This window comes from Stegostoma tigrinum, chromosome 13 (assembly GCF_030684315.1).
Source record: "Stegostoma tigrinum isolate sSteTig4 chromosome 13, sSteTig4.hap1, whole genome shotgun sequence".
NCBI classification, from domain to species: Eukaryota; Metazoa; Chordata; class Chondrichthyes; order Orectolobiformes; family Stegostomatidae; genus Stegostoma; species Stegostoma tigrinum.
The window spans coordinates 7,006,460-7,028,173 of record NC_081366.1 but is presented as its reverse complement, the minus strand read 5'-3'; the positions used below and the strand labels follow the sequence as shown (position 1 = coordinate 7,028,173).

The following is a 21,714-nucleotide window of genomic DNA, read 5'->3' as shown; positions in this document are numbered from 1 at the left end:
AATTCATTCTGCTCATAAGCAATTTTTTAAACCCCCTAATTTTCTCACCTAATTTGCTGTCGAAATTGGCTAACTCTTTTGGAGCTTGTTTGAACAGTGATAGACCACCCAATTATTAATTCCCCATGGCGGAGCAGTGAATATGAGCAGGCTGATCAACTGTGAATCTCCACCTATCAAGCACCCAAGCATAAAAAAAATACATTCTGTCAACAGTCTTCAAGATTTGGGACAACTTAAATAATTTGCAAGTAACCTTGATGCTCCAGACTACAGTCAATACTCGGAGAATATTAAAGACCCATAATTAACACAAGGTTCACTGTGTTTATTTTCCAGACATTTTGAGATTATGATTCAGTGTGGGTACAATATGGGTTCATGGTCCTTCAACAGGCACATGAAACATGGTGCCCACAGCAGTGTCCCAAACTTTGGGGTCAAGTCCCAACAACTCCAGAGGTGTGTAAAACATGTGTTAACAGGTCGATTGAAAATGTCTAGGTCAGAAGTCACACACCAGGTTACAGTCCAACAGGTTTATTTGAAATCACAAGCTTTCTAAACATTGCATCTTAATCAGACTCTTTCATCAGAAAATGTCTAGGAAATATAGAACCAAGAGAGCAAAATGAATGGACCAATTACTCTACTGACTCTTCACTCGAGTGTTAATAGCACAACAGTATTCCCTACACAATTAAATAGCTAATTGATTGACAAATGCAAATGTCAGAAAATTCAGGCAAAATTGAGAAATGAACTCTACATCATTAAAAAAACACAGAATTTCCCCACAAATTAATTACAAATATGTTCCAACATTTCATAGAGATACATGGTACAAGCACAAATCCCACCTAGTTTCTGCACCAATTGATATCAGTATAGAAAGGAATTGATACCTTTTTGGTTCCATAAATACTAGAAGCAATTTCAGGATCTGTCAAAACCTCGACATTTTAACACATTTATGAGATCATTTAAATATGACTAATTAAATTGATGTCTACATTGCTTTATTGTTCATCCCCAGTGCTATGAGATTCATATGTTTTGTTCAGCCACTTCAAAGAGTACAGTCAAAAAACAATCATGATGATGTGGGATTGCAGTCATTACAAATCAGACCAATCTGTCCCCAGAGACATTAATAATCAATTGTCTTTTTAGATCAGAATCTAAAACATTCATGATCACTTTTACTGTCTGACATAAATGTTGGTACATTGAAATTGCTTGTTGGGTCACTTCAGACAGCAGATATAATCCACCGCCCTTGGTTAATGGAATCATGTACAGGTCAGATCAGGTAGGGGGAGCAATTTATGTTCTGGCAATATTCTGTTTTTCTGTTTTGGTCCAACAGTATCAGGGGCTGGAATTTTTCTGGGGAGATTTTATAGGTAGGAAGTTTGGGAATGGAAGGACGGGGAGTGGGTGGAGGGGGAAGTGGTGAAAGAGGGAATTTCAGTTGGGGCCTCTGATGTGCTACCATCTCTTTGGCCTTTTTCAAGGAGAGGAGGATTACAGCTTCAATTGTTACCAATCTGGCAGTGGTGGGTAGCCAGTTAAAGTATTCAATATTCAATGAATTCTGCTGAAATTTTATAAATACACAGGTCCCACCTACTCCTTGCCCCAACTCTGCCCTCTCTATGTTTAAACACAATTACCTTCAATGATGACCCCGGTAGTACTAGGCCTTTAAAAAGCTTATTGATAATTTTCATACCTCTAAAATTTTGATGTTTCTGAACTGAATGCAGTTTCAAGAAGTGACAAGGCCTTGTGACCATCTCTGATCTACAACCCACTGTTTAGTAGATTTTTTGATTTGCTATAATGCATTGATTCTACTAAGATCACTATTGAGCCTGTTTCAGATTTATCCCTAGGTATACCAAGACCAGTAACGGATAGTGCATTTTGTTTGCACTTAAAAAAAACTATGTTCCAAAAACACTGAAAGCTTTGAAGTACAAAACAGATCATGCCATGGCATGCAGTAATGGGTGAACAAAATACAAAAAGTATCAATTAAAATCTTTGAGTGATCATCAACAACAGAAATAAAAAAATGACAATGCAATTAACTTCATAGTAAACTTTAAATTTGCAAAATCAAGTGATATAGTCATTGAACAAGTAATCCAGGGTCCCAGACTAAGGTTCCTGGGATATGAATTAGAATCCCAACAAGACACACCGTGAAATTAAAATCTACTTTAAAACCAGACACTAAACTTTAAAACTTTAAATCTGCTTGAATCCATTTCATCAGTCAGAGCATTAAGTACAGGATTTGCAATGTCACATTATCACTGTACGAGACATTAGTAAGGCCACATTTGGAGAACTACATAAATTCTGTTTGTCCTGCTTTAGGAAGGTTGATATTATACTGGGAATGGTGCAAAAAATGATTTACAAAATGTAACCAAGGCTGGAAGGTTTGAATTATAAAGAGGGTGGATAGGCTGGGACTATTTTTCTCTCGAGCACAGGAAGCTGGGGGTGACCTTGTAGAGGTTTAGAAAATCATGAGAGGCACAGATAAGTCAAGGTCTATTTCCCAGGGTAGGGGAGTCTAGAGGGCATAGGCTGAAGGTGAGAGGATAAAGATGACAAAAGGACTTGAAGGGCAACATTTTCACATTGGGAGTAGAATGTCTATGGAACAAGCTGCCAGATGAAGTAGTAGAGGCAGGTACAATCACAAAATTTAAAAGACATTTGAACAGATACGTGGACAGGTAATGTTTAGAGAGATAGGGGTCAACTCAGGCAAAGGGGACTGGCTTAGTTTATGAAACATCGTCGGCATTGGACGAGTTGACTGCAGGGCCTGTTTTCATCTGTATACTTCAATGATTCTGTAATTAAAATTAATAGTTAGTCTAATTGTGTAACGACTGCCAATTGTTGTAAATACTTAACTGGTTCACTAATTTATTTTAGGAAATGAAATCTGCTATCCTTATCTGATTTGGTTTGTATGTGACTTTGATGCACAGCAATGTGGTGTTAACTGTACTATAAAATGACCCAGAAAACTATACAGTTCAAGGACATTTAGGCACAGACAAAAATATGTTGTCCCAGCCAGTGACACAAATACTATAAATGAATAGTTAAAAAAAATGCAACCACCTGAAAAAACAAGAGCAATAAATACACGAGAATACCTGCAAGTTCCTTGCCATGGTACACAGCAGTTTGATATGAATGTATGCCACTGTGTCTTCACAACAGTTACACCGCAAGGAGTGTTGCAGTTAAAAAAAATGAAACACCACTCTTCCAAGAGGAACTGGGGATACATAACAAATATCGATATTGTAAATGCCACTTACACTTCAAGAACTAACAAAAAAATTCTGAAAATGCCTATAAATGATAATTGAAGAGCCATTACAAATGTAAACTCTTGATCTGGCATTTCCTCTAGCAGAGGCAAATTTTGTGAAATTAAACTTAGAGATCAACAACCATTTGGATGGTTCTATGGATATTCTGTAGGTATGAGTGACTTTAGCACACAGATTTATAGAATGTATTCTATTAAATGAAACTCTGACATGGAATACAAAAGTTTGTGAATTAATATTAAAATGCACAACATTTTAAACATTCTGAACAATAAAAACATTTGAAAAATGAAAGCATAAGGTCAGGAACAAAATGAAAGGGGCAGAATACAGGAAATAAATGTTATTTATTTGGCAAAGTGAACAAGATTAAATACAGGTCAACTGAACTTCGATACTCATTTGCACAATTCAAATATACAATTCACATCTCTTTCATAATGTCACCGAAAACATTTTGCTGTAGGAAACCAACCCTTAAGCCTTTAATATCCAAAGGATATAACCAACATCTCTCTAGTACAACATCTTTCATTTTCATAAAGCCAACCTTTGATCACCAGTTATAAATGTTGATCATCTCTGATGGACAGATCTATTTACAAAGGGAAGTTCCCTATTCAGCACTTACAACGTTTTCTGCTATTGTTGCTTTTAATTTCCAGAAACGATTTGTGATTTATCTTCATGATGAAAAGTTATTGATCTGTGCAAGGCAGCATCACAAAGTTCTCTTTGCCATCTTTAGGCCAATGAAAACTGGGCTTTAAATATTGATTAACTGTATGACCATATCTTAAACGTTTGCAGGCTGTATCCAATTTTTTTCAGGAGCAGCACATGATTAATTACTTTCAACAAAATTGATGAATACAGAGCCTGACTTACTGTCACTTCTGATGTAAGGTCATCAATTTGAAACATTAATGTTCTGTTCACATCTGCAAAGTATTTCCAACATTTTTTGTTTTAAATTCAGATTTCCAGTACTCACAGTATCTTACTTTCATTAAAAACAAGTTACATTGTTTAGAATACAACAGGCAAGTCTATAGTTTAGTGAGATGTGAACTTGGTTACACTCCTTCTTGAGTACTTTTTTTTTACTTCTGGGCAGTGTGCCTTATAATTATATGTTGGCCGTGGAGACACACCAGAACCATGTCAGTTCTAAAAAGGTTGAATTGTGAACACTGGTTGCATGAACCTGTTTTCTTTAATTCATAGGATATGGGAATCACTGACAAAGCCAGCATTTATTGCCTATCCCTAACTGTCCTTCAGAACGTGTTGAAGAGCTCTCTTCTTGAACTACTGCAGTCTGTGTGATGAAGTTACTCCTGTTGTGATGCTAAGGAGGGAGTTCCAGAATATTGACCAGGTGACAAGGAATGACAAAATATTTCCAAGTTAGGAAATGTGTGACTTCAGGGGAAATTGTAAGTGATGATGTTCCCATGTGCCTGATATCTTTGCTCTAACAGATGCTAATAGTTCCAGTATGAAGAAGCCAAAGTGAGTTTATGCAGTGCAACTTGTGATTGGCACACAGTGATGTTCCTAGAGTCATTGAGTCATACAGCATGGTAACAGACTTCTCGGTTTAACCAGTCCATGCCAACTATAATCCCAAAGCAAACTTGCTACACTTGCCTGAGCTTGGTCCATATACCTCCAAACATTTCTTATTCATATACTTATCCAAATGTCTTTTAAAGACTGCAAGTGTATCAGCATGCATCCCTTCCTCTGCAAGTTCATTCCACACGTGAACTACTCATTGTGTAAGAAATTTGCACTTTGTGTCATTTTTAAATCTTTCTCCTCTCACTTTAAATAGAAACCTTCTAGCCTAGAAATTGCTCACCTTAGGGAAAAGACAGCTGCCATTCACCTTATCTATACCCCTCATGATTTTATAAACCTCTATAAGGTCACCCCTCAACCTCCTATGCCCCACTGCAAAAAGTCGCAGCCTATCCAGCCTCTCTTTATAACTCAAATTCTCCATTCCCAGCAGCATCCTGGTAAATCTCTTCTGAATTCTCGCTAGCTTAATAAAATCATTCCTATAACAGGGTGACCAGAACTTGTCACAGTACTTTGAAGAGGCCTCATCAACATCTTATACAGCCACAACACACGGCTTCAACTCCTATACTCAAAGGTCTGAGCAATGAAGGCAAGTGTGCTAAATGCCTTCTTAACCACCCTACCTATATGAGACACAAATTTCAAAGAATTATTTACCTTAACCCCTAGTCCTCTTTGTTCTACACTATCTGAGGTCCTACTTTTAATTGTATAAGTCCTTCCCTTGTTTGATTCAGCAAAATGCAATATCTTGCATTTATTCAAATTAAACTCTATTTGCCACTCCTCAACCCATTAACCCAATTGATCAATAATGTTTGTAATCTTAGATAACCTTCTTCACTGTACACTATAGAACCAATTTTGGTGTCATCCACAAACTTTCCAACCATGCCTTCTTTATTTTCATCTAAATCATTTCTGTAAATGACAAACAAACGTGATTCAACAACAATCCCTGTGAAACATTGCTGGTCAAAACTTAGTTAAACTCCGGTTCAAAAAACAACTCTCAACCATCACTCACTGTCCCCTGCTGTTAAGCTACTTTTGTAACCAGTTGGCAAGGTCACCCTGAATCCATGTGATTTAACTTTACTACTTAGACTGCCATGCAGAATTTTGTCAAAGGCTTTACTAAAATCCAAGTTAACATTGCTGTGCCTTCATCAATCTTCATGATTACTTCCTCAAAAATCTCAATCAAGTTTGTGAGACACAATTTCCCTTGCACAAAACCATGTTGACTAATCATAATCATTCCTTACCTCTCCAAATACATATAAATATTATCTTTCAGAATCACTTCCAGCAACATACCCACCTTTGAATCAGACTCACAGGCCTATAATTTCCAGGCTTCTCCTTACATCCCTTCTTAAGCAAAGGCACAGCATTAGCCTCTCTCCAGTCATTCAATACCTTACCCATAGTTAAAGACAATGATACAAGTATTTCTGCAAGAGGCCCTGCAATTTTCTCCTAAACTTCCCACAATATCCTGGGTTACAATATCTCAATTCCCAGAGATATAGCTACCTTTATACTTTTTAAGACCTCCAGCACGTCCTTCTCAATAATGTGAACTGTTTTCAAAACATCAATATTTATTTTCCTCTCTGAGTTTTCTAGCTCCTTTGCAACATTGCTGTTGTATTGGGTGTCAGTAAGGTGGGCCACTTTGTCTGCGAAGATGCTGAACTTGTTGGAGCTGCAATAATCCAAGCAAAAGATAGTATCCCGTTATTCTCCTGACTATTGCCTTGAAGTTGGTACAAAGGCTTTTGGGGAGCAGGATGAGTCACTGACCACAGATTACCCATCTTCCTATCTGCCCTTGTAGCCATAGTATTTTCATGGTTGGTCTGACTAAGTTTATGGGGCCAGGATGTTAATAATGGTGGGTTAAGCAATGATAATGCATTGAATGTAAAACAGAGGTGTTTAGATTCTGTGATGTTGAAAATGTTCATTGCAAATTTCTTGTGTGGCATGTGGGTGGCTCACTCAGATGACATGTTGTCTCGGTCTTGTTGCATGTAAGTATTGGTAGCATCATTGTCTGAAAACTCCGTACCAGCATCAACAACGATCCTTATGTTTTTCTTTATGATGGGAGGGTTGATTATTGCTCATAGAACTGAACATGGTATGCTCAGTGGACTGCCCTGAGGAACTCCTCTATGTGTCCTGTGGTTGCAACAATTATGTGCCAATGACTAGAACCATCTTCTATCATGCAGTGTATAACTACAGACAATCGGGGATTTTCTCTGTTTCCGAGTGACTTGAACTTTATCCGGGTTTGCTCCAAAATACTGCCTTGATGTCAAGGGCAGTAATTCTAAATTTATGCCTGGAAATCAGGCCTTTTGACTGTGCTTGGAAGAAGGTTCTAATGAAGTCTGAAGCTGATTGGTCCTGGCAGAATGCAATGACTGTCAATGGGTGGGTTATGGGTGAATAAGTGCTGCTTGAAGGCACTGTCAGTAACAACTCCCTTACAATGATAATGATTGAACTTGGATTAATGTGGCGAGATCTGGTTTAAATGTGCCCTGCTTTTCGTTGACAGATTCTCTTTCTGTCATTGTTCCTTTTTGTGAGGTTGATGGAAGTTTGGGAATTGCTTGAATCGAGGCACATCTCATCCTGGAATGCACATTCAATGTTATAGCTAGAACATTTCTGAAGCCCACAGCCTCTGTTACATTCAGTATGCTTAGCTAATTCTTTGTGTTAAATGGATTCAATTGAATTGGCTTAATACTGATTTCTGTGTGATGGGAGCTACATGAGGCAGCCAAGATGGATCATCCACTTGGAACTCTTGGATTAAGATTACTTGAAATGCTTAAGATTCAACTTTGCATTCACGTATTAAGCTCTGCAATCACTATGATGGGCAATATTCAAGATTTTTTATCTTCTACTAAACTTTGTTTAGTTTCCCATCATCATTCAAATCTACACGTGGAAGGATGGTGGAGATTTGTTTTTATCTGTGGACTTGCACCAACTTGATTATGATTACAGGTGCAGTAATCCTGATTTCCTGAACTTGTTCCATATTCCTGAAAGTTATGATATCTCAAGTGCTCATCTAAATCATTTTTTAAAGGTTGTAAGGTTTCTGGCATCCACTACCTTCCCAGGTAATGCATTCCAGATTCTCACTACCCACTGAGTAAAAATATTTTTCTCAAACCCCTTCTGAACCTCCAGTCCCTTGCCCTAAAACTATGTTCTCTTGTGATTAACTCCTCAATCAAGGGGAACAGCTGTTCTCTATGCACCCGTATGTGACCCTCATACCCTGATCCACTTCAGTCATGGCCCCCCTCAATCTTCTCTGTGCTAATGAAAACATGATGTGGAGGTGCCAGTGGACAAAGTCAGAAGTCAGACAAGAACAGATTATAGGCCAACAGGTTTATTTGAAATCACAAGCTTTCAGAGCACAGCCCCTTTGTCAGATGAAATATGAGAGAAGAGTGCACAACACAGAATTTCTATGCAAAGAGATCAAGGGCAAAAAGTTCAAAAGATCATACAACTGGTGTCAATGGCATATTGAATAATAAGTCTCTGCAGGTGACCAAGAGTGTTAGGCAGTATGAGTAAAGTGTCACCTAGTGAGTAACAAGGAAAGGGATGGTCTATAATCTGACGAAATGAGGCAGAGAGTTAATTACAAAAAAAAGGTGGTTCTAGAGACAAACTAAATGATTCGAATAACATGATAGGAATGAGTTACATGCCGAGGGTCTAACCAAATTAATAAGTAATCCAAAACCGTATAAACTAATTAAGGTAGAGAGGCCATAACAATTTATCAAGGTGATGGTATCAAAACAGAACATGAAGAAACATTTTACTGATACTGAACAGTATGGACATGTAGTGCGACATGCACCCAAGATCACAGTTGAGGCCACCTTCATGGGTACTGACCTTGGCTATCAGATTCTGTTCGCGATTCTGCATTGTTGCATGTCTCAAAGTCTACCTTGGATGATGTTTACCTGAAGATCGGAGGCTGAATGTCTTTGACCGCTGAAATGTTCCCCAACTGGGAAGGAACATTGCTGTCTGGACACAGCACAACAATTGCCAGAAAGGAATGTTCCCTCCCAGTTGGGGAACAATTCAGTGGTCAATAACATTCAGCTTCCAATCTTCAGGTAACCATCCTCCAAAGTGGATTTTGAGATACGCAATAATGTAGATTCACCGAACAGAAACTGATAGCCAAGGTCAGTACCCAGGAAGACGGCCTCAACCATGATCTTGGGACCATGTCGCTCTACTTGTGGCCCCACCACACTATTCAGTATCTGTAAAACTTTCATTACTGTCTTGTTTTGACAGCATCACCTTGATAAATTGCTATGATCTCTCTACCTTAGTTTGTACAGTTTTGGATGGCTTGTTACTTTGGTTAGACCCTTGGCATGTGGCTCTTATATCTATCATGTTATTCCAGTCATTTAGTTTGTCTCCAGCACCACCTTATTTTTAACTTTTTTGTAATTCTCTCTCTGCCTCATTTCATCAGATTACAGATCATTTCTTCAATTGTTATTCAACTGTTGACACTTTACTCATACTGCCTAACAATCTTGGTCATCCACAGAGACTTATTATTTAACACTCCACTCACATCATTTGTATGATCTTTTGATCTCTCTGCCCTTGAAATCTCTGCCTACAAATTCTGTGTCTGTGTGCTCTTCTCTCACACTTTGCCTGATAATGGGGCCTTGCTCCGAAAGTTTGTGATTTTAAATAAACCTGATGAGCTATAACTTGGTGTCACGTGACTTCTGACTAATGTAAACTATCTAAGCCTATCTAGTCTCTCCTTATAGCTCAATTTTTCCATCCCAGGAAATATCCCATTGAACCTCCTCTGTCCCCTCTCTAGTGCTATCACATCCTTCCTGTAGTGAGATGACCTACATTGGACACAGTACGCCAGCTATTGCCCAACCAATGCACTGTACAATTCCAACACTACCTTCCTGCTCTTATACTCTATGCTATAACTAATGAAAGGAAGTGTTCCATATATCTTAATATTTTTCGAACTGGAGCAAAGAATGATAAGAGCCATAGATAAAGTGGATACCCAGAGACTTTTTCCCAGGGCAGAAATGACTATTATGAGGGGGCATAATTTTAAGGTGATTGGAAGAAGGTATAGGGGAGACGTTAGAGTTAGGTTCTTTACAGAGTGAGTGGTGGGTGCGTGGAATGTGCTGGTGGTGGAGTCAGATACATTAGGGACATTCAAGTGACTCTTGGACAGGCACATGACTGACAGTAAAAAGTACGGTATGCAGGGTAGGCTGATCTTCGAGTAGGATAATAGGTTGGTACAATATCATGGGCCGAAGGGTCTGTACTGTGCTTTAATGTTCTATGTTCTTGACTGTTCTATTCAAGAGCTATGCTTACTTCAGGGATCTGTGAATAATTATCCCAAGATCCCTCTGTTCCCCTAAGCTACCCAGTGTCCAGCCATTCATTAAATACACCCTCATGTTGTTTCTTCTTCCAAAGTGCATGACCTTACACTTATCAGGGTTAAATGCCGTCTGCCACTGGTCTTCCTATCTCACCAACCCATCTATATCTTCCTGTAATCCACAAACTTTTTTTTTAACTATTAAGCACTCTGCCAATCTTGGTGTCATCTGTAAATTTGCTTAACATTCCCCCTACATTTTCATCTATATCATTGATGTATTTAAGAAACAATAAAGGTCCCAGTACTGACCCTAATGTTATATTGCTGGAAACTGGCCTCCAATCACTCGAACAGCCTTCGACCACTACTCTTTCTGTCTTATTATGAAGCCAGTTTCAGATCCATCTTGCCGCAGTTGCCTCAATTTCATATGCTTTAACCTTTTCATGGGCCCATGTGGGACCTTGACGAAATATAGGGATGTATTGGAGGCATTGTCAACTTTAAAAATGAACAATCCCCTACCCAGAAGATCGCACCTCAGGTTGCTGTGGGTAGTGAGGCGGGAAATTGCAGGGGCTCTGACACAAATTTTTAATTCCTCTCTGGCCACAGGGTAAGTACCGGAGGACTGGAGGATGGCTAATGTAGTTCCCTGTGGGACCTTGTCAAAAGCTCTGCTAAATTCATGTAAACTACTTCAACTGAATTTCCCTCATCCACACGTTACTCATATTTAAAAAAAATTAGGCATGACCTTCCTCTGATAAAGCCATGCTGCAGATCTCCAATTAACCATGCCTTTTTCAAGTGGGTATTAATTCGCTCCTCAGAGTTTCCACCAAGTTTCCCGAACACTGACATCAGACTCATTTGTCTGTAATTTCCTGGTTCATCTCTACCACCCTTCTTGAAAAATGGAACTACATTAGCCACCCTCCAGTCCTCTGGCACTTACCCTGTGGCCAGAGAGGAATTAAAACTTTGTGTCAGAGCCCCTGCAATTTCCCGCCTCACTACCCACAGCGACCTGAGGTGCGATCTTCTGGGCAGGGGATTGTTCATTTTTAAAGTTGACAAAGCCTCCAATACATCCCCATTTTCGATGTCAAAGTGTAAAATTCCTCATTGTCCCTTTTCCTGAATTCTGTACCAAGGTTCTCCTTCTCCAGATTGAAAACCATTTGAAAAACTGATTGAAAATCAATTTGCACCCATCCAATATGCAGCAGCTTCACACAAAGGTTGTTCCCTTGGGCCCTAATGGGCCCAACTCTTTGCCTGGTTAACCTTCCCTTCAATGTATTTATCAAATATGTTAGGATTTTCCATAATCCTGTTTGCAAATCCTTCTTCATTCCCCTTTTTTGCTCTTCTAATTGCTTCCTTTTTGTATAAAACATGCTGTTTCTGTGGTTTTGCAAGCATATATTTCATATATATGATAAGCAAGTATTTTCAGCAGCTTGGCACCTCAACTTCAGACACATTTAGTTTTACTCCTGACATTCTCTTACACACTCCTCCTTGGTTACATGGTTTGACAGTAATCATTGAGAGAAAGGTAAGCTAGATCATGAGGCTAAAAATTGTGGTGGTAGACAATTCTGCTGGTGAGAATGGCTCACAGTGTTTTTGCATTTCCAATTTTGTGCTTGAACATTTCTTCTGAATTAACCCCACTTCATCAGCAGTCACTCTCAAATGTGTATGATTGCCCACCTGGAAATTACTGATCCCATTTAGAGTAAAGCCACAGCACACAATATGATGGAGGGTGGCCTCAACATGAAGAAAGGATTTTGCCTCCACAAAGAATGTAAAGTGGTCACTGCTACATCATGATCAGTTCTAGATTGGGTGAGCTCAAGGTCAAGTCAGATTTTCCTCATACTGGTTATCTCAGAATTTACCACAGGCACAATATGGTGGCACTGTCCTTCAGACTGATGCCAACATGGTCAGCAGCAGTGACACTGAACTAGTCATAGTGACGGATATTGATGTGCCCCAACACTGACTACATCCTGTGTCTTTGGTGCTTATTCTATGTTGTATTCAACAGTGAATAATGTTTATTCATCAGGTGAGAAAACAAAATAAGTGAAAAACAGTTGTTGGCTTTCTTTTGGCTCACATTGATGGTATCCTATTAAAGATGTTTGAAGTGATTTAAAAATGAATTAAGCATGTCAGAATTACAGTACATTACAGCACTAAAGTAAAGAAACAGTCCACTACCTATCCATTTTCGCTCTTCAAAAGATTTACAAGTTACTGTCACTTCCATATTCATTCTACATAACCCTCAACATTTTCCTCTTTTTTGTATTCAGTTTGTTTTTGGAATTACCAGTGACTACTGTCATTTTTCCATCAATCAATAAACAGCAACTCAAAGTGAAAAACTAATTTCTTAGCTCACCCTTGGCATTTTTTCGCCAATTACCTTGAAGCTCTGTCCACAGGCTCCCCTCTGACAATGAAAAACAGTTATTTTTGATTTGTTATATCAAAAGGTCTCATAAATTTCCTGGTTCTGATTGGAAACTATCTGTCCAGCAAAGAAGTTGGAGCAGAAACAATCAATGATTCCCAAAGGAAACTGGATAGATACTTAAAATAACTAATCTTGAGGAGTTACAGGAATTAAATGAGAGAACGTGAATGGATCAACACGAAAGCCAGATGCCCTCCTGTGTCATAATGGCTATATGTCTCTACTTGAATGCCTTTATGGCTTTCCCTGGACCTTTATTGTTTGAAGAGAATAATCTCAGTTTGACTTAATATACATAAAAGGACATAATTGAATTGGCTCATCTCATTGTTATTAATCTCCTCTGCATCCAGTTTAAAGCTCTGATATATTTTGTATCATATGGCACAAAGATGTGAACAATCTTGAAGCTGGGACTAACCCAAGTGGGGGATTATAATCAGAGTTTAGCTAGAAGTAATCGAGCATAGTAAAGATAAATCATTTCATTCACAGGGGAATTCAAAACAAGAAAGCATAGTCCAAAAATTGGATTCATGCCACTCAGGAAAAAAAGTGAAAACATTCTTCTTCATGTGTAATTTGGTATCATTAAAAAACTCGATCCCCACCTCCCCAACTTAATAAATCTGTAGATACTGCATCAATAGAAATTCCAAGACTGTGAATAACAGATTTTTGTTGGATATGATTATCAAGTGTTTTAAATCAAAGGTTACACAATAGAGATGAGGAAGGCATAAGTCGTGGACTGGTTGAATAGTGGGGCTTTGATAGTCCACCATGATATTTAGGTTCTGGTGTTGGACTGGGGTGGACAAGGTCAAAATCACATGACAAGATTGTGTATTCAAATAAACTGTAGCTTGGTGTCATGTGATTTTTGACCTTAATGGTCTGAATTTTGAGGAGAGGCAATTGACTAGTGGCATTATTGCTGGACTGTTAATCTAATTCAGAGACTCAGATAATGTTCTGGGGACCTGGGTTTGAATCTTGCCACAGCAGTTGGTGGAATTTGAAATCAACAAAAATACCTGGAAATAACAATCTAATAAAGACCGTGAATCCATAATCGATTGTCATAAAAACCCATCTGGTTCATTAATTTCTTTTCGGGAAGGAAACTGCCATCTTTATCTGGTCTGGCCTACATGTGACTCCAGACCCACAGCAATGTGGTTGACTCTGAACTGACCTCTGGGCAATTTGGGATAGGCAATAGATGTTCGCTAGCCAGCAATGTCCTCATCCTGTTCATGGTTTTTAAAAAAAAATCCTTCTGCTGTGTCTCCATTGCTAATACAGTTGCATTTTTGGTTAGTTATTTATGTTTTAAATGAGATAAACATAAAAGATGTGCAAACTGAGCACATATTTTTACTTAATCACCTGTTTTAAACAAAATTGAGTGCAGAATATTTCCTGACAAAATTATGCCAATAAGATAGATTGAAGGGACAGCAGATCTTACATATGTGAGAGCATAATAATTTAAAGTTGAATCAAACAATTGTTCTTCGAGGTTGTCTTCTGTTATTTACAAAGGCAGTGTGGTAACCCAATTGCTTCCTAATCACCTCTAATTACCTTTCTGGGTAAATTAGAATAAATACTTTGGGCTAACAAAATGCATACTTATACATTGTAATCTAACTTGAATAGGCACATATTTACAATACATTGATTAGCATTTAAAATACTTGGGACTCAACCATACTGCTGCTCCTTAATGTCCTTGCATTATCTTTGGCAATTAGCAAGTAAAAATTTTAAAATGACTGAACTATCATGATGAAAGTAGAAGAATACTTTCTTTCTGAGAAATATAAGCACAACAGGGTGATAATCGTCACAGACTTCAACACACAGGATGGAATCATTTTTAAAAGTTATAGAGGAGACAGAATTATTGAAATGCAATAAGAAAAGTAACATCAAAAGAGCAATAAGTCTTAGTTCAGAAAATGTTGTTCAACAGTTGAAGAGAGCATTAGAAAGCCAACATTTTTGGTAGCAATGATCAGAACTGAGTTAGATTTATGTTAGTTATCGAAAAAGACAAAATAAACAGTCAGTACATTCTCATTTGAGGGAAAAAGAAATTTTAACAAGCTTTATTATGATGTGGCACATGTGAATTGCAAATAGCTACTTAAAAGTAAATCAGTATCAAAATGGTGTGAAACACTTATGGAGTGAAAATGGAGACTTCTAAAAAAAATTCAGACAGAGGATATGGGCTTTACTGGCTGGGCTAGCATTTATTGTCCATTGTAAATTGCCCTTGAAAAGACAGTTCAGCTGCTTTTTGGAACCCTGTAGTCCATTTGGTGTAGGGCACTCAAAATGCTGTTGAGGAAGAAACTATTGGACAGTGAATGAATCACGATATACTTGCAAGTCAGCATGGTTTGTGACTTCAAAGGGAACTTGAATTTGTTGGTGTTCCCAACATGGTCATAAGTGTGGAAATGCTACCTAAGGGCACTGGTGAATTTCTGCAGTGAGTATTGTAGATAGTTCATTTTGCTGTTATTGTGTTTGGCTGGAGAAGGGACTGAACGTTTGTGAATGTTGAGCCAAACTAGTAGTTTGCTTTGCTCTGGATGATGTCACATGTTGCATAAGGCTGAAGATACTGGACCTGACAAGAGACTTTAAAATGGGGTGTTATGTAATTGGAGTTACACTGAATCATTTGGATTGGGAGACAACTAATATTGCAGGAAATCACCAACTGCTGTCCCTACTAAATGAGGACAAAACATTCAGGATTGGTTACGTGCATAGGTAATTCTAACAAGACATTTGTGTGACACAGAAATCGGGATCAAACAAGTCCCTGATTTCAGCAGCAACTCCGGAGACCACCAACTGTGAAGAAATTCTCTATGTCAGGAAGCATGGTAAAGACATCAAGAAGAGTTCCAGCCTGGCCAGCCACCAACTCTTCTTAGTAATTATGTCTGGGGTTGGTTACAAAACCGAGGGCATTAAGGGATGGTGGTTTGAATATCTCTAGTGGTTAAAGGCATACATCATTCACTTAAGTACTTCATATGTTAATTGTGTTTTATGGAGCTCTATTGTGTCTTCTGTATCTTTGTCTATACATGTACTGTTGTATCAGAGAGATGGACAACACAAGTTTCTTGAGTGTTGTTGGAGCTGCATTCATTCTGGTGACTTGAGATTATTTCTAAAGAGGGGTCTAGGCCCAAAAAGTCAGCTTTCCTGCTCCTCTGATGCTGCTTGACCTGCTGTGTTCATCCAGCTCTACACCTTGTTATCTCTATTATTCCACTGCACTCCAGTTTTGTGCCTTGTAGACAGTGGAAAGAAATCGGTGAGTCAGGACATGAGCTACACAATGCAGGATTCTGAGTGTCTGACTGCTCTTGCAGTCACACTAGTTAAATGACAAATTCCCACTTCAGTGATAATGGGAACTGCAGATGCTGGAGAATCCAAGATAATGAAATGTGAGGCTGGATGAACACAGCAGGCCCAGCAGCATCTCAGGAGCACAAAAGCTGAGCACAAAAGCCCTAGATGAAGGGTCTAGGCCCGAAACGTCAGCTTTTGTGCTCCTGAGATGCTGCTGGGCCTGCTGTGTTCATCCAGCCTCACATTTCATTATCTTGAATTCCCACTTCAGTTCTGGTCAATGGTAACTCGCAGGTTGTTGACGTGGGAGATTCAGTGTTCATAATTTCATTGAATGTTCATACAATGCTCAGATTCTTTCTAGTTACAATATAACATTGCCTGCATCTTGTGTAGCACAGATTTTATCTTGTTTTTGGACATAGACAGCTTAAGTACCCAAGGAGTTGCAAATAATGTTGAACAATGTGTAATTATGAATAAACACCATCGCGTCTTACTTTCTGATGGAGGCAAGATCATTGATGAAACAGGTGAAGATGTATTACACCTGCCTCATTACACATGACCATATCCATAATGGCCAGACCCTTTGTTGGAGCCACAAGACATTATTCTAGGAAATTATCCCAAGTGCACACATGAATTATTCCCCATGGCTACCTCTGCCAATCTGGTCATTGCAATCTACAAGATTAAAGTCACCCATGATTAATGCACCGCCTTTGTAACAAGCCCTCATTTCTTCCTGATTTATTCTCTGTCCAGCCTTATAGCTTCTGTTAGTGGCCTATAGATGACTCATATCATGCCTCCACCCAAGTGGATTCTATATCTTCCGGACCAAGATTATTTTTTTCAATCACACTTATTCAACTATGTTCCAAAAATGCTAAGCTACTTCACTTCCTGCCTGTCCTTTTGAAAGGTCACATGCACCTGAAAGCTTAGTTGCCAACTTTGATCTGCGTGCAAACCACATCTTTACAATGCCTACCAGATCGTAACCAGCAACCCTTTGACCTTATTAATAGCAGTTTTTTCTATGTTTGTCCTTTCCTGTTTCACTGTTGGAATCCCTTAGCCCACAGGACTATGGAATAAGAGGTGAAAAGTATAATGAGGCTGAATTTTTAAAAAAAAAATCAGCCAGCACTGACATGATGAAGCAAGTAACCTCTTCTTGCATCTTAAATTTCTATGATGTTATAGTAATGTGTTTTATCATGAACAAGACAAAAGATTAAAAATCATTGTCAATAGTTCTGTGACATAGCAGTATCAGGTAATCTGCTGTTCGATGTTCCATTACTTTGTCAAAGTACTGCATTTTAAATGAAGCTACAGTTACATTAGCATGAATTATCATTTGACTAAACATTCTCAGCTGTGACGTTACTGTTAGATAAGGATGTCTTAAAGGATTACACTTCTTCTGTGTCATTGTGCTTAACTTGGCAACTTTATTTCCGTGCTAGGATTACTGAAGCTTGATTGCCTCCTGCTCTTTAACATAACTAGACAGAAGATCGTCTTTAGCGGCTTCTGTGATTCTGAAGTGTATAGATAGCAAATTCCAGTGCCTTTAAAATCTATGTGTGGGAGCCATTTATTTTGATTAAATGAAGTGACACCACCATGAATACAACAGTGGCGGAGAACGAAATTAAATTTCCAGCAAATGTTTTCTTTCGCTTCTTGTCCCTGCTATTGACTGTGCCTGGAATAGTAAACAGTGCAGACAGACCATGCATTCGGATTGCTTCACATCGCCAGGATCTTTCAATCATTGCAGCAGCCAAATTGGTTCCTAATAAACATTTTGAGATTATCTGAACTGTTGCAAGCAAACTCTTCTCAGGGCTAGACTAACCGCTTATTCTTTACTACACAAATTTTCAATATTGCCCTTTGAAATAAAACAAGGACATGTAACCCTAAAATCCGACGGGGTTATCTTTACAAGGTAAAAATAAGAGTTCTACTTAAAAAAAAACAAACGTCAGCAAGACAGAACAAATTGTTTTGTTTCAAGTTCGCTTAACCAAGTCTGTAACGGAAACTGGCAATAAGATTTCTCGACTCACAATAACATTTCTGGGGAGTTTTATCTTCGCCATTGTGTTTTTCAGGAACTGACGAACACGGTGGCGGGAATGATTTCCACTGCACAGGTCGTAAATACGTGTAACACTATTAAAATACTAAAACAAAAAGCCTTGCTTTACAATAGTTGGTCGGATTTCGTGTAACGTACACACACCCACACCTCTTTTATTTCTTAACTATTAATGAACTGCATGCCAAATGACAACTTCCTTCCACACTGTTGACGCAGTCCACGACTGTACCGTGCAATAATTGGCCGAGACTCTTTGTGTCGCTGTGTACCAATGAGGTACTCAAATACAGCTGGAGATCCATCTCTCCTCCCCCTTACACCACGTACAGCGAAGAATCGGAAAGAAGGGAAAGCACTGACTCGGTGTTTACATTCACATTCAACAGCCATCTTTTCCATGCAGTCTTTCTCAACTATTAGAAACGGATATCAAGTATTCGTCTCGACATTTTGGATCAAACAAGTGGTTGGCGCCTTGGATTCCTACAGCACTCCGAATGCGAAGACTAATTCAGACAGAGAATGCTAGTGTGGTCTTTTATTTTCCTGCTTTGTAGTTGGGAAAATGTCTCTGGACAGATCCGTTATTCAATTCCTGAAGAACTGGAGCACGGAGCCTTTGTTGGGAATGTTGCCAGGGATTTAGGCTTAGATGTGAACGAATTAGCTAATCGCAAGCTTCGGTTAATGCCTGAGGCCAATGAACGGTATTTTAAGGTAAACTTGGATAATGGAGAGTTGCGCGTGAATGTTAAGATAGACAGAGAGAAACTCTGTGGACAAAACGCTAGATGCATGCTTACTAATAACATTATCATCGAAAATCCAGTGGAACTCTACAGCGCTGAAGTTGAGATATTGGATATAAATGATAATTCACCCAGTTTCTCAAATGATGAGCTCCGTCTGGAGATCGTGGAATCAGTTCCGCTGGGAACGCGCTTCCTGCTCCCGAGCGCGCACGATCCAGACGTGGGCACCAATTCCATCAGCGCTTACCATTTGAATGCAAATCAACACTTTGCCTTAGAGGTCAAGAACAGCAGTGACGGTAGTATAACTGCGGTCTTAGTGCTAACCAAAGTTTTAGACAGAGAAGTGTTGGCGACTCATCGACTAACTCTGACAGCCATTGATGGTGGAATGCCAGTGAGATCTGGCACGTCCCAAATTGTTATCACGGTTCTCGATGTCGACGACAATTGGCCGGTGTTCGAGCAGGCAGCGTACAACGTGAAGTTACCAGAAAACGTGCCAATAGGTACTTTGGTTGTCAAACTCAATGCCACTGATTTGGATGAAGGGTCGAATGGTCAAATAAGCTATTCCTTCAGTAGCAGTACCCCGGCTAGCGTGCGTGACCTCTTCAGCCTCGGGTCCAGAATGGGAGAAATGAGAGTCAAGGGGGTATTGGATTTTGAGGAGAACAATTTTTATGAGATTAACATTGAAGCAAAGGATAGTATTCATTTTGCGGTTTGCAAAGTTATAGTAGAGATAATTGACGTGAATGATAATGCACCCGAGATAACATTAATGTCAGTATCTACCCCGATCCGCGAAGATGCCCAGCCCGGGACTGTGGTTGCACTGATGCGTGTAACGGATCGAGATTCAGGACTAAATGGACAGTTTGAATGTCAGATTCCGGACGACCTACCATTTAATCTGAAGTCATCCTTGAAAAATACTTACACATTAACGACCAGTCATCATCTGGACCGAGAGACGAATTCCCAATATATGGTCCACATAACCTGCACTGATACAGGATCTCCTCCTCTCTCAACGAACAAAACCATTCTGGTTCAGATTTCAGATATGAATGACAATGCGCCACGCTTTGCACAGCTTTCCTATACGGTGTATGTCCCCGAGAACAGTCCTGCTGGCTCTTCTATAGGTGCTGTCTCTGCTTTGGATCCGGATCAGAACCGGAATTCACATATCGTGTACTCAATCCTGAACAGTCTGGTTCATAACATGCCTGCGTCCGCTTACGTTTCAATCACCTCGGATACCGGTAGCCTGTATTCCCAACGCCCCTTCGATTACGAGGAACTCAAAAACTTTCAGATCCACGTGCAAGCTCGGGATGCTGGATTCCCGGTCCTTGACAGCAATGTCACCGTCAACATTGTCGTCCTGGATCAGAACGATAACGCACCCCAAATCATTTTCCCGCTGACCAACAACAATTCTGGAATCACTTTGCCCCGCTCGGTGGACCCTGGCTCAGTAGTGACTAAAGTCGTGGCTGCAGATGCGGATTCCGGCCAGAATGCTCGCTTGACTTATCAGTTGATACAGGCCACTGACTCAGGCCTGTTCACCATAGCACATGGTTCAGGTGAAATTAGGACGATCCGTCGTTTCATGAAGGAGGACAACTCCGTTCAGAAACTCGTTGTTCGAGTTACAGACAATGGCCACCCACCCCTTTCAAGCACAGTCACCATCAATGTATTAGTAACAGATGATAGCGCAGAAACCCTATCAGATCACATTCCTCAAGTCCACGATGTCCGTCCCACTTCTAACTTAGCTTTTTACTTAATAATCACTCTGGCTTCAACCTCCTCTATTCTACTTGTGATTCTAATCGTCCTCATTGTGACCATGTGTCATTCCGATCGAAGTCGGTCTCGTTGCTGTGACCTTTCCCCTTCCTGCTGCAATTTAAACCGGTGGCATACAGACGACACTTTCCCAAATTCCCATTTATATTTTCAAACTGTCCCCGACTATAAAGGAACGCCACACTTCGTTGAGTTGGTTGGCAATGGGTCGCTCTCTCGAACGTACTCGTATAAAGTTCGTCCAAATCAGTTATCCAGTCAAGGAGATTTCGTCTTCTTAGCACCGTACAATACAGCAACTTTGCAAAATGACGCGGCCAACACTGATACACTTCTGGCAGAATGGAGAGCGGAGTTACCGAATAACTGGAAAAGTCCATACACTGAGGTGAGTTGCCATTTGATTTCATCAAATAATCTTGGCACAATCAAACTGTGAACAACAAAAGCCTTGCGTATCAGTAGTCATCTTGGAGCATGAATTGAGCGTCAATGTCTTTCTGATTCCCAGATGGTGAGTGTCTTTCTTGCAGTTGCCTTCTAGTCAGTTGATACCTGATGCCAGATTGAACCAGCATTAAAAAGATAACTGCAACTTTGCTGTCAAGTCAAGCTTCTTTGCAGCAAAACTGCATTTAATATTTGAATGTATCCTGGGGCCTACCTGCATCAACCTGATCAAAAAT

The 21,714-nt window shown here is 39.5% G+C and overlaps 1 protein-coding gene and 1 long non-coding RNA gene across 7 annotated transcripts in view; one reads left to right on the top strand and one right to left on the bottom strand.

The window, feature by feature from the left end:
* The window catches only part of LOC125458278 (protocadherin alpha-C2-like), a 227,948-nt gene that overhangs the window by 67,243 nt on the left and 138,991 nt on the right, over nucleotides 1-21,714 (top strand). Inside the window, exon 2 of one of the 6 annotated variants that reach the window (XM_048543435.1) lies at nucleotides 4,599-4,885. The exons of 4 other annotated variants lie outside the window; for them this stretch is intronic. In XM_048543435.1, the coding sequence (XP_048399392.1) occupies nucleotides 4,599-4,700 (102 nt within the window). In that variant the 3' untranslated portion in view covers nucleotides 4,701-4,885. Of the gene's footprint in view, nucleotides 1-4,598; nucleotides 4,886-18,725; nucleotides 21,417-21,714 lie in introns of those variants that run through there. One more of the 6 variants, XM_048543431.2, reaches the window with a different exon arrangement.
* On the bottom strand, nucleotides 536-19,374 carry LOC125458281 (uncharacterized). Its single transcript, XR_007248799.2, has 3 exons — nucleotides 18,415-19,374; nucleotides 3,189-3,313; nucleotides 536-2,876 (listed from the first exon to the last, which is right to left on the bottom strand). It is a non-coding gene; the product is annotated as an uncharacterized LOC125458281 (long non-coding RNA).